This window comes from Panthera onca, chromosome B1, assembly GCF_046562875.1.
Source record: "Panthera onca isolate mPanOnc1 chromosome B1, mPanOnc1 haplotype 2, whole genome shotgun sequence".
Taxonomy (NCBI): Eukaryota; Metazoa; Chordata; class Mammalia; order Carnivora; family Felidae; genus Panthera; species Panthera onca.
In genome coordinates, this window is record NC_138342.1 from 175,544,137 (window position 1) to 175,556,859 (window position 12,723).

The 12,723-nt window shown below is 45.3% G+C and overlaps 1 protein-coding gene across 5 annotated transcripts in view; it reads right to left on the bottom strand.

Annotated features, from left to right (window-relative positions):
• NRG1 (neuregulin 1) overlaps nucleotides 1–10,631 on the bottom strand; it is a 1,117,663-nt gene extending 1,107,032 nt beyond the window's left edge. For all 5 annotated transcript variants that reach the window (XM_060653178.3, XM_060653177.3, XM_060653179.3 and 2 more), the window contains exon 1: nucleotides 9,816–10,631. In XM_060653178.3, coding sequence (XP_060509161.3) covers nucleotides 9,816–10,548 — 733 coding nt within the window. In that variant the 5' untranslated portion in view covers nucleotides 10,549–10,631. The remainder of the gene's footprint in view (nucleotides 1–9,815) is intronic.
• Nucleotides 10,632–12,723: the final 2,092 nt, after the last annotated feature.

Here is a 12,723-nt window from a genome sequence, read left to right on the forward strand (position 1 = left end):
GTCAGTAGCAGAAGTGGTATGTTGGTTCATTTCTTTTTTTAATAATTTTTTTAACAGTTTTTTTTTTTCACTTTTTGAGAGACAGAGACAGAGTACAAGCAAGGGAGGGGCAGACAGCGAGGAAGACACACAATTTGAAGCAGGCTCCGGGCTCTGAGCTGTCAGCACAGAGCCCGATGCAGGGCTTGAACCCACCAACTGTGAGATCATGACCTGAGCCGAAGTCAGACACTTAACCAACCAAGCCACCCAGGCCCCTGTTGGGTCATTTCTGAAAAAGGACTAGATGCACTTTGAATGAACCATGAAGAACATGGTTCTTCCCTCCCACTCTGCATGCTAGGGAACTGAGACCCAAGGAGGGAATGTTACTTACACATAAGCACACAGGTACTAAACTACAAAGCTGGAAGTGAAAAACAGTGCTCCTGACTCTGAGGCCAGGCACTTTTCAGTTGTGAATAAGCTGAGGACTTCCCTCCCCACCACCCTCATCCTCTAGTGTCTACTCACAAAGATACTGTGGTCTAACTAGTGAGGCAAGACTACACACAGAAAAATTGTTAACTACATCCATTTTTTTGGAACAACAATAACATAAGGGAAATTTGTGATGGCACCATGCATAAAGCTTGCAGTAGAAAGGTGCTCTGTGTCCAAAGACTACAGTGAGTGTTTCTGACAGGATCATTACTGGGACTGTCATAGAGGCAGTAGGATATGACCTGTCGCTTAAAGGAGACAGAATATCCACAGGCAGAAATGAGGGAAGACACAGATCCAGGCAGAAGAAATGGCCTATGTAAAAACAGCAGTGGGAAAGTGTGTGGCCTGTTCATGGAACAATTAGACTGGATAAAAACATTTATACAGTAAAACTGAAAAAGATTAGGCTTGGTCTGGAGTAAGGAAGACAGGAAATACCAGCATCTAAAATTAACTATGGTGGATCCACTGAAAGTTTCTGAGCAAAGAGAGGTCCAATAAAAGGAGTACTTTAGAAATACTCACTGTCCAGAGAGCTTCGGTGGCTCAGTCAGTTAAGCATCTGACTTCAGCTCAGGTCATGATCTTGTGGTTCATGGGTTTGAGCCCCACATCGAGCTATATGCTGACAGCTCACAGCCTGGAACCTGTTTTGGATTCTGTGTCTCCCTCTCTCTCTACCCCTCCCCTGCTCATGCTCTCTCCCTCTCTCATAAATAAATGTTAGAAAAAATTTTAGAAATACTCATCCTCCAGTGCAGTGTTTAACAGAAGGCAATCTGGAGCAGTGGACAGAACAGAGGCAAGGAAATGGTGGCGGGGGGGGGGGGGGGGGGGGAGTATGTAAATTTAATGAATGATTAAAATCAAAGATTCTGATACTCATCCAAAGATGATAAGCCACCTTTCTAGACCATGTTGATAGCATATGAAGAAAAATACAATATTCTTATGGTGACCAAAGGCCAAGTCTACTTTTTTTTTTATTTTATTAATGTTTTTATTTATTTTTGAGAGAGGGAAAGAGAAAGACAGAGCAAGTGGGGAAGGGGCAGAGAGAGAGAGGGAGACACAGAATCCAAAGCAGGCTCCAGGCTCTGAGCTGTCAGCACAGAGCTGGACACAGGGCTTGAACTCACGAGCTGTGAGATCACAACCTGAGCTGAAGTCAGACGCTTAACTGAGCCACGCAGGCACCCTTGGCCAAGTCTACTGTTTAATTCTTGTATTGGTTTTTACTAAGCCATTATCTGCTGTAATTTAGTTATTGGGTGGCTGCAGATTCAGGAACCTAAATGCTGGGTAAATTAAGAGTTGAACAAATGAACACCTCTGTTTTCTGAGCACTTTCGTTTCTTATTAATGACAGTGTAATAATTAGAGGCACGAACACAGAACAGAAAACAATATAAAAACTGTTCCCCACCACTTCACACCCATTAGGTTGGCTGTTATCAAACCATAAAAAAATAAAACATGTTAGAACATGGAGAAATCAGAACCCTGTGTGGGAAAGGGAAATGGTGTAGCTACTGTGGAAAACGGTACAGTAGTTCCTCAAAAAAAAAAAAAAAAAGAAAAAAAAAAAAGAAACCTAGACTTACCATAATCCAGCAATTCCACTTCCGGCACACGCCCAGAAGAAAGGAAAACCAGGTCTTGAGCAGATATTTGTACATTCATAGAACCTTTATTCCCAATAGCCAAAAGGTAGAAGCAACTTGAATGTCCACTGACAAATGAATGGATAAACAAAATGTGGTCTATATGTGCAATGGAATATTCAGCCTGAAAAAGCAATGACACTCTGACCCATTAAAACACAGATGAACCTTACCGACATTATGCCAAATAAAACAAGCCAGTCACAAAAATGCAAAAACTGTAGGATTCCACTCCTATGAGGCACCTAGAATAATCAAATTCACGGAGACAGAAATTGGAATGGTAGCTGCCTGGGGTTGGAGGAGAAGGGAATAGACAGTTATTATTTAATGGGTATGGAGTTTGGGTTGGGGAAGATAACATGACAAGAGATAGATGGTGGTAATGGTTGCCCAACAATGTCAATACCTAATGCAACTGAACTTAAAAATGGTTAAGGTGGTAAATTCTATGTTACTACAATTTGGCGGGGGGGGGGAAGAAACGCTCACCAGAATTAGACTACAGTCCAAAATGCTAGCATTTTTCATAAAATTCCTGCTCCAGTGAAAGAAAAGTTGCTAGTGATCCTGAGAACAGGGGTGAGCAATCTCAGTGGACGGGAAAGAAGACAACGGAAGAAACTGCATCTCAGAAGTGTCCAGGCTGGCAAAGAAGAGCCTGCGAAATTTCAAAGCTGTGGCCCTTCTGTGCTGATGACATGACAAAGAGCACCCCCACTCAGCAGAACATCTCCACCCTGGCAGTCCCCAAAGAGCCTTGACTGCCAGGATCACCTCCCAAGGGCGAAGTCTAATGACAAATTCTACTGGAACCAAACACAGCCATCCTTCTCCTCCTCAGTAGATAGCTGCCATGAACTGTGCAGAGGTGCGGCCAGGATGCTCCCTGCAGCGGAGGAAAATGCTGCCACTGCATCTGCGGCTTCACTGATAACACATCATGGCCCATGGTGTCTCCAGGGCCAACAGAGACAGTGACGGAAAAGGATCTCATTATTCATCTAAGCCCAAGTGGTTATGTGCCCTCCCACCTGCAGTCTGTCCAAGAGCTGATGAGATGTCAAAAACAAGGGGGGGGGGGGGGGGCAGTGAAAAGAAAGTCATCTCTTTTTTATTGCTTCTTAGGGATATAAGCAGCACCTTTCCATCTTCAGTTACAAGAATTGAACTTCTATTGCTCAGATAGTTAAACACCTGTTGGGGGAGATCAAGGAAGAACATACAATTTCTGAGTACTGAGATTTAGTACCCAAAATGAGTTGGAATGATGTGGGAGTGGGTTGGCGCAAAACACTAACTATTCAAAAATCTCTTCTGTGCTTATAAGTCTTTACAATGCAGGGCATTTTTACCCAGCTGGAGCTATAGGCTACACAGAATAAATATTATCAAGAAATAATTGAGAGGGAAAAGTTTACGAGATTAAACAGCCTTTTTCTGAAGCCCAAAAGTTGATGCAGAGGTGGGCCCTGGGTGGTGAGAGGAAGCAATGGTGTCCTGGTAGGATATAGCTCTAATTGCTACTTCCTCTGAATATGAAGCTCACCAAATAAGAGACCTGAAGGAAAAGGAAAAAACAAAAAGCAAAAGCAAAAGCAAAACAAAAACGCTTCTCTCAAAATTTAACCTTGAACAATGATTGCTACTATCCAACAAGCTGGGGTGCTTCCGTCATGTATTCATTTAATTATTTAACAGGTATTTAATCTACACAGAACCACGAAGCAGTATGTGTCTATCAAAGAGGGGAAAAAGATACAAACTCAACTGAGTGGCAGTTATGACCACATGGTTTTAGTCAGCCCCTCAATTCTTTAGCTTTCTTTGCCTCAATGGCAATTCCCAGGCTAGAGACAAACACTTGGGATGATAGTATTACTGCTGTGAGCTTTCCAAATTTAGCAAAGCATACAATGCCTCACGTCTCTTATCACGCCCCCTCCATGTCCTGAGCTCCCAGATGTGCCCACTACCAAGACTCGAGTGCCCTTGTCAAGAATGTCCCCTTGTGCTGGGCTCAGCTCAGCTCACATATTTTGGCAGAGCAAAGAGAAAAGAAACAATTCCCTCCTCCAGGTTGTCTTGGCCCAGCATTACCTCCTAAATCTGGCTACCAGCTCCGGAATCATGCACCACTCTGAGCTGTTTTCTTCCAGCACAGTGGGGCAGATATCCAAAGCCAGAGCCTTGGGCTTTGGGAGAAAAACTTCTGAAATTGAGATACAAGGCAGCTTACCATCTGTGCCCTCATGAGATAGACAATGAGCCTATCAGACTCGGAAGGACCATCTACATTCACAGTATTGTGATCTAAGATCTCTATTTTCTGACATATTTGGACCTGGACAGCAGAAGTCTGAGGTGTCAAGAGAAGGCTAATCATTGTAATGATGAACAGCAGTCCTATACTTCAGCTTCTCACAGACTAGGATCCACTCATAAGCCTCATTGTTTACCTAAAGGTTTCCTTTGCAGTTTGCTCATACAGCAAAGAGATGAAGGGAATATACATATGGAGTCTGAGGTAAGACCTAGTAGGACAGTCTCCCATGTATCACCCAAGCTGTGGGTAAACTAAATTTCTATTTGGTTGTTTGGTTATTATGAAAAGCAAGATTAAAAATTTTACTAGGTCCTAATGGGGAGAACTCAGGTTAGGACATAGTTTGCAAGGAAACTGCTTTCGATAAGGAAAAATATCCTGGTTCTCTTAAAGACCAAAAAATAGTGTAAATTACCATCTATGTATCTCTCTGTAGGATTCCTTGATGGCAAATCTAAGGTGGGGGAATTTTTTTTCCCCTAAACATTGGATCTATGCCAAACAGAGATGAGTCAACCCATTTTAAGCCTTCAACTTCACCAAAATTTCTTTTATTTTATCTACTTTAACCTGTAAGGATCATTTGGGGACAGAGAGCCAGGAGGCAAGCCTTCAGAAAGAGGCTTGCTTCAAGCACACCATGGCACTAAACAATATGAAAACACAACCTCTCAACTAGCACTTACCTCAAATGAGTAAGAGACTGAAGTCTGTATTCTGTAAATTCTCAAATAACTCAACCTCAGATTTAAAAGTACAGCAGAATGTATCACTCATCAGTTGTTCCGTGGTACAAAGTGACTGATATTTGGGGGAGTGGCTAGGTCATATGATCGCTCATAATGTTACTTTAATTTTAACTTAAGTTTTATGATAACATAAGAGCACAGAGTAACATGTGCATGCACACGTTCAGAGCATTCCTATATGGATGGGAAGCTGTCCACAAAGGTCATGTCTGTTATTTAAGAATATGAACATTCAAAATGAGTCCTCACTTTCTCATGAAAACTTTGACTAAGGCATGTTACGCTATTGCTTTTGGCAACAAACTACATGAGTCATAGGAACCCTAATTTTTTACCTTCTGTTTTCATTATATACTTTTCATTCTTTACTTTCAATGAATGTAATGGTTAATGAATCCTACCACCATTTTTCATCATATACTTTTTGTTTTCATTATCATTCATTTATATAAGGCTAATCAAAATATTCACTAAGACCTATCTGTACAGATATGCTTTTCAAAACATTTAAGCATATCAAAGACAACCAAACCAAAAACCTAAGTATTACCAAGTACTAAGGGCAGATGAGAGTTGAAAGGTCTTTGGACATCTGGCTAATTCATAAATTGTCACTGAAATTTAAAAATACATATTAAAAGAGGTTATGTTTATAATTAAGAAAAAGATAACAAGAAGAAAACAGGCCCTGAAGCAAAGAAGATTCCCGGAACAATGAATAGATTACATCTGACAAGGGCACTAACCTGCCCAATCACGTCTTTTGCTCTCATTTGCTAGAAATATACAGGCCAGTGGAAGGACGGTGCAGTGTGCAGCCCCCTCAGTGCTGTGTAAGCTTCCCAGTCTTACCTAATACATCAAGACCTATGGTACAACTTTCCCTAGACCCCAAGGACTTACAGATCTCCTACAATGAAGGGGAACTACCCCCTAGTGCTTGCAAAATATCCTACTTCAGATGTTTACATTCTCCTTTTAAGACATTTTTATTCCAAGGAACTGTTTTTCCAAATGACCAATCTTGGGCTCATTTTTTTTTATCATAAATATAAATATATATACAGTTTGTCTACTCAACAGAAAAGTGTTTTAGGTATAGATTTTTAACAGTAAGATTTATATAGCTGACAGAGAGCAGTCAAAAACACTCGGTAAATTAAATTTACATGTATATTTATGAAATACAAGCAGTCAAGCTGTATCTGTTACTACTGTTACTTACTTAATATAGCTTTTATTAAGAATTATCTTCTTCAGTGGTGGCTGGAGAATCCCTGCAGCGTTTATCATTTTCGTAACACCATAAGGTCAGCTCACTTTATTAAATAGTTATTGAGGATATTAGAAAAAGCAAATGCCATTTATCATAAATATTTGATAAACCTGCTTATGTTATCAATATATTCCAGTTACAGCATAAACCGAATATCTACATTGGATTATAAGATGATGATGCACAAATCTTGCATGCCCCAATAACATCCATAGATGTTATTCAACATCAGTATTTTGGACATCATTTTCTGCCTAGAATCACTGCAATGCCTTGAAAATTAAAATCGTAGTGCGTCACACGATGATTTGTTTGAATAACAGAAATTTAAATGAACAGCAAATTATTTTGCATTCCAATTAATATAAAACCTAATAATATTTCTTAGCTTATTCGGTGAGCAAGAGAAAAAGCAAAGAGTGGGCAGTGTTTAAGCAACTACAAGAAGTGTATGTAATTTATACAAACTTCAAATGCAAAGCAAACAAGCTATGAGATTCCGTGTTGTCTTCTAAAATACACTAAGCAGTTGTTTCAAAAGACCCCTCTTTCAAGAAAAGAACTTGTTAGACAGACACTGCTCAGGAGTTTATCTCAGATGGGTTAAAAAAAAAAAAAAAAAAAAAAAAATTCAGGGGAGACTTCTATCAGCTCAACCCTAAAGCTAATCTGTTGCATGTGTGGTTTCTACACTAGTAAGCAACTTGTAGGAAACAACACTGCAGCTGAGCACATGAGAGCTGGAAACTGTTCCCCGGGATATGATATCACAAAATGACTTTGCTATATTCCCTCTCCAGCCTGGCATCATGGCTCAGTCAGCAACACAACCGTCACGCCCCCAGGGCAGCTTCATGTGGTTAGATAAGAACCCCCTGCTCCATCACTCTCCCTGAAATCTTCTCACCAGAAGCACACAGAACCAGCTCAACCAGGACAAATCAGCCCCTCTTGTCTCTGTATGTGTCTTTTTTTTTTTTTTTCCAGTTGGTGTTCCTTTGCCTGGTAAGTTCTGAATGACACTGTTAACAGAAACCACCCAACGGGGTGAACTCCCAAGTTTTCACACACTCACACACTTTTAAACCCAATATTCCAGTATGGATTTCCCCAGTTTACATTCTCTAAAATAAAATAGCTCATAGTATTCACTTTTATCTCACAATAGTACAATAACTACCACGTTGATAAAAACGCAAGAGAAACTTTTAGCATAATTCCCGTCAGGCTTTAGCTAAACCTGTTAGTTAAGGTTTCATGCAACAGCCACAACCTCGAAGTACCTGACACTAAAATCACCACACACAATAATTACACAAACCTGGAGCTGTAACTTCATGATTTCTTAATCTACTCAATTATACACAGGGAGATTTCCAGTTCATTTTAAAAACCTGCTTTGCTTCGCATGACACAATTTCCTATGTAATTCCTTTGACAAACAAAAGAGGAAAACTACCTTCCTGAAGGTCTTCCCCCTTAGAAGCACAAAAACAGAACAGTATTTCTCCAGACAACGTGAATATTCCATTTCTAAACATCCTCGGGATGCTTGAAAGAACTTTATCCCTGAAGTCTGACGTTTATTTCTAGTCAAAACACAAAACACCATTGCTAATCCAGTAACACACCCCCAATCCTAGGCATCACTGCCAACTACGATCCCTTTTATATCAATTTCCACCATGTATAGTAAATGATTCACAACTCGTGATTTGGGGTAAATGCAAAATCCTTTCTGAATTACATAGAATAAAGCACGTGAAAATTGGACAATGGTGTGGCTTAAAAGGTTTTGTTTCAGATTCTAGAGCAGAGTAACATATACTGCAGTACAATGGTGTTGAGCTTTTGTGTTCCGTAATAAGACAGCTCCCAGCAGAGCGTTTCCCATGTTTTACAGTGACATCTATCAGCCAGACCCGGGGAATCCCAACGTCACTCAGCTTTCTTCAGCACCACTGTCTGAGAACAGCTTCTGTCCACAGAGTGGTGCAATCTTAGCAGGTCTGGCGCACAAAGTGCATTGTTAAAATAGGGAAATGGTGGATGAGCAAGGCTCTTTCCTGTCATTAAAACCAAATTGTTAGGTATTAATTAACTGCAAGATATAAGCACCACAAATGCCAACCAGAAATTTAAGTAATTGGCTATCATCAGATACAAATTTAAGAGAACTGATTCAGTTTGCATCGCAGGCAGACTGAGCCCGGCATGGTGCTGACTTTTGTAAAAATTCAATTAACCCAACCATCTATTAGGCAGATACATAAAGACACAGGGAAAAAGCTACTGTGCATGTTAGAATCTGCGATGTGTAATCATGTTAATTTATGGTTTGAGAAGATACCCTGCTACGCTTTAGTGATTGTATGGTAATCAGAAAGTTATACAGATATTTCCAACCTAGAAATTATTTTGTGAATGGCATAAATGCAATACTACCTCAGAAATGTAATCAGATTATCGGCTAATTTCTCAGACCTGATCATATGAAGGAGACCGGAAAACAATACTTTCCAACGGGAAAATGGGGGAAAAGGTCTGGGAAATCGATTGCTAAACTTGGCTTCCCAAATTCTTCTTCAGGGCCTACACGTGAAGCTCCTTAACTACGCTCATCTGTTCTGATTCACTGAGGTGCCAAAACACACTGCAAACCAAAATATTGTAAAAACGAAAATTCTTGAGAGGACGTCACCAAAAATACCCCCACACACACACACACACACAACTTTATATTTCTCACAAACACCTATTCGCGAGGTACAGACTGCACCTATCTATTGGACATGGAGTTGGCCAAAAACTCTGCCCCATTTCTAGAGACATGTCGGCGCTGTGTCCTTTCCTTTCGAGGGCTCCCACAGACACAAACCCCTGACCACTCAAGACTCCAAATGAAGGAAAGGCGTGAAAATCCTGTCGGACTCACCCTTCCTCCTTCAAAGGAAAAGCCCCCACACGGCGGCCCATACCTCACCAGCACCTCCTAACCAAGTTCAACGACGCACTCGCAAGAAAGCAGCCGGCCCATTTCCACGCTACTCGGGAACGAAACCCCAAGGGATTAAAAAGTTTCAGGCGGCCCCCACCGAGGACCAAACTTGGACTCTCACCAATGGCAAAGCCTAGAATCCAGGTAACTGGAGAAGGCGCTGCCTGTGGAATCCAATCCGCGAAACCTTCTCTGAGAATCACTTAGGAGTCCGCAATCCCGAAACTCAACTCCCGAGCCCGCGTGTGCTGGGCAGCCGTCGGGCCCGCGACCTCCCCGCCCGGCCGGAGCGCGCCCCGAGGGGCGAGGAACTTACCGCACCGCTTGCACAGCACCCGGCTGACCTCCTTCTTGAGGTTCCGGCCCGTCTCGAGAGGGGGGAAAGAGGCTCGGAAGGCGGCCGGCGCGCGGCTGCTGCTGTTGGCATCGGGCTCCATGAAGAAGATGTACCTGCTGTCCTCCTTGAGCCTCCCGCAGGAGGGGAAAGCGGGGTGGCCCCAGGCCCCCAGGCGCACGGTGAGCAACGAGTCCTTCTTCAAGCCCCCGGCTTTCACCGCCCACACCTGGTGCACCTTCACCAGATAGGGCGCCTCCTCGTCTCCGGGCTCGCCCGCGCCGGGCGCCGGGGCGCCGGGCCAGGAGGGCACGGTCCCGTTGGCGGTGGGCAGCGGGTCCGGGGCGGGCGGCCCCAGCGCTCCCGGGCCGGCGGCTGGCGGCTCGCGCTCGCCTCCCCACGCCCCTGCCTCGCCCGCCGCCGCCTTCCTGTCGAGTGCCCCCTGCTGCCGCCGCGGCGGGTGCACCTTTCCCTCGATCACCACCGCGGCGCGCTGAGCCAGCTCCTGCACCGAGCCCACGCTGGGCGGGGACGAGTAGCACACCGAGGCCCCCGCGGGAGCCGCCTCGTCGCCGGCGGCCGCCCCCGGCCCCAGGGCCGCGGTCCACAGCAGCAGCAGCGGCAGCAGCGGCGGCGGCGAGCGGGCGGCAGAGCCGGGGCGCGGGGCCCGGGGGCCGGCACTCCCGGAGCGGCGCGGGGAGCGTCGCCATCTCATGGTGTGAGGTGCGTGCGGGCTCCTGGCTGTCGGTTCGGACTCTGCCTCGCTCTCTCGCGCTGCCTCCCTTTTCCTCTCCTCCTGCCCCCCCCCCCACACCACTCCTCCTCCCCCCCCACACACCACTCCTCCTCCCCCCCACCCTCCTCCTTTTATTTATTTATTGGGGGGGGGGGGTGTAGGAGAGTTGTTTATGGGAGGAGGAGGAAGAGGAGGAGGGAGGGAGAGGTGGGTGGAACCACAGAAAGGCGAAGAGGTATAAGGGCAAAAAAAAAAAAAAAAAAAAAAAGCAAAATAGAAAAGGAAAGATAAAAAAGCCGCTGCCACCGCCTCGGTTGCTGGGAGTGACAGGTCCTCCCGGCGCCGCCGCCGCGCCCGAGCCCTGCTGTCGGGGCTGCTGTCACAGGAGGAGGACGTGGAGGTGGAGGAGCTGCTCAGCGGGTAACAGTCCTTTGTGTGAAGTGATGCTGCGGCGGCTGCTGAGGCTGCGAGCGAGCGGCTGGGCGAGAGCGCGAGGCAGAGAGCCCTGGAGGCGGAGTTGCGTGCCTGGAAATCGCTGGGTGGCCGCGGCGGCGGCGGCGGCAGCGCCCTGCGCCTTGCCAGCCTGTTTACCTGAGGTGCGAACTCGGCCCGCACTTCCCTTCCCCATGCTGATTCCGGAGCCCGGCGCGCGAGTTTGTCCTCCGCGGTCTCGCCTGCCCTGCGCGCCTCCTCCCTCGCGGGCGCCCCGATTGCTGCAATGAGAGGCCGGGCGGCAAAGAGGCTGCAGTCCGAGTGGGCTGCGGAGATTTACTGGGGAGCGAGAGGTGACGCTTCAGTAATCGGGGACCTGTTAGCCGGCGCAGGACGCCCGACCGCGGTGGGAAGGGGGGGGGGGGGGGGAGCATGGCGGGCGGGCAAGGAAGAGGGGGACACGGGAGATGGCGGGTCCTCATGTCAGAAAAGTTTTGGGTGAACTATATACTTAAGAGTCAAAAGGGAGCAACATGTTCACCGGAGACCAGCAGCAATTAAAGCAACTTTATATCACGCTCGCTGTCCTGCCACCGAGCACACCCACAGTGAGCACTTCAGGTATGAGGCCTCTTTCCCTGGATCCTTGTGTGACACTTGAGTCTTGATTACCCTTGCCTTTTCGTAGGGCGAAATCCTTGGTTCCCCATGATCTTATGACCTGTGTGATCCTGCTGATAGGAGCCAGGTTTGAATAAAATAGTTGCTCAATAAGGCCATTTTGTATAAAGTTTATGGCTCCTCGTCAACTAGTCCGTTTTGTTACATGATTAAAATGAAATGAAAGATGCTTCTGTGAGTGCTGAAACAAATCTCAAACATCTGTAGGTTACATATCCATCTGAATACCGCCCTCCCCAACTTGACCCTACTCCCACCCCCTCCCCCACGCTGCCCCTTACCCTGTCCCGCCAAACTTAAGGAGCTATTTTTGAAACAAGAATCCATCCCCCAGGGCTGTTCTTTTCAAACACCCGCCACTTTACAGAAAGAGAACACATTTTCAGCATTTAAAAGAAAATATTTCTTCTGCCTTTTTAAGGTGAAAAATATAGTCAATGACCTGGTAAAGCTGAGTTGAAGTTGTTATCCAATGGCCAATAAATCCACACGGTGAGAATCTAAGATTTTAAAAGAACTCTTCATAATATCCTTTACTGTAGGATTCTACAAATTGCTTCTAGCAGCTTATCAAATGTGTGCCGCTTAAGTTATAGATATTTTGTATAAAAATAATGATAGATTATAAGCCACAAATAATCTCCCCCCCCCCTTGGCATGATATAGTTGGCTAGAAAACAGTTTGTCACTCCCTCAAAGTCCAGCTTAGAAGGACAGCGTTCCGATGCTCATTGTGTGTTTCAACTATGGGGATTCCTATCATGCCCTGATGGTGTGCTTCAAGAGAAGATCCCCATGTAGCAACATAATAGTGCAGGTCTGGCCTCCAGTACATGTTCTCTTTAGCGCTGGTATTCCCACCGATTTTTTGAAAGAAAGTGATCAGACATCCAGTCCCCTACCTGGCATCTTCACTTTGCTTTGACCTGACCTCACACACTGCTGGCTCTCGGTGGCATTTTGGGAGTTGGAACTTGAGCCTAGCACACTTTCTCTCATCCTCTCCACCTTCCACACCTTGTACCAGTTATCTACTGGGGT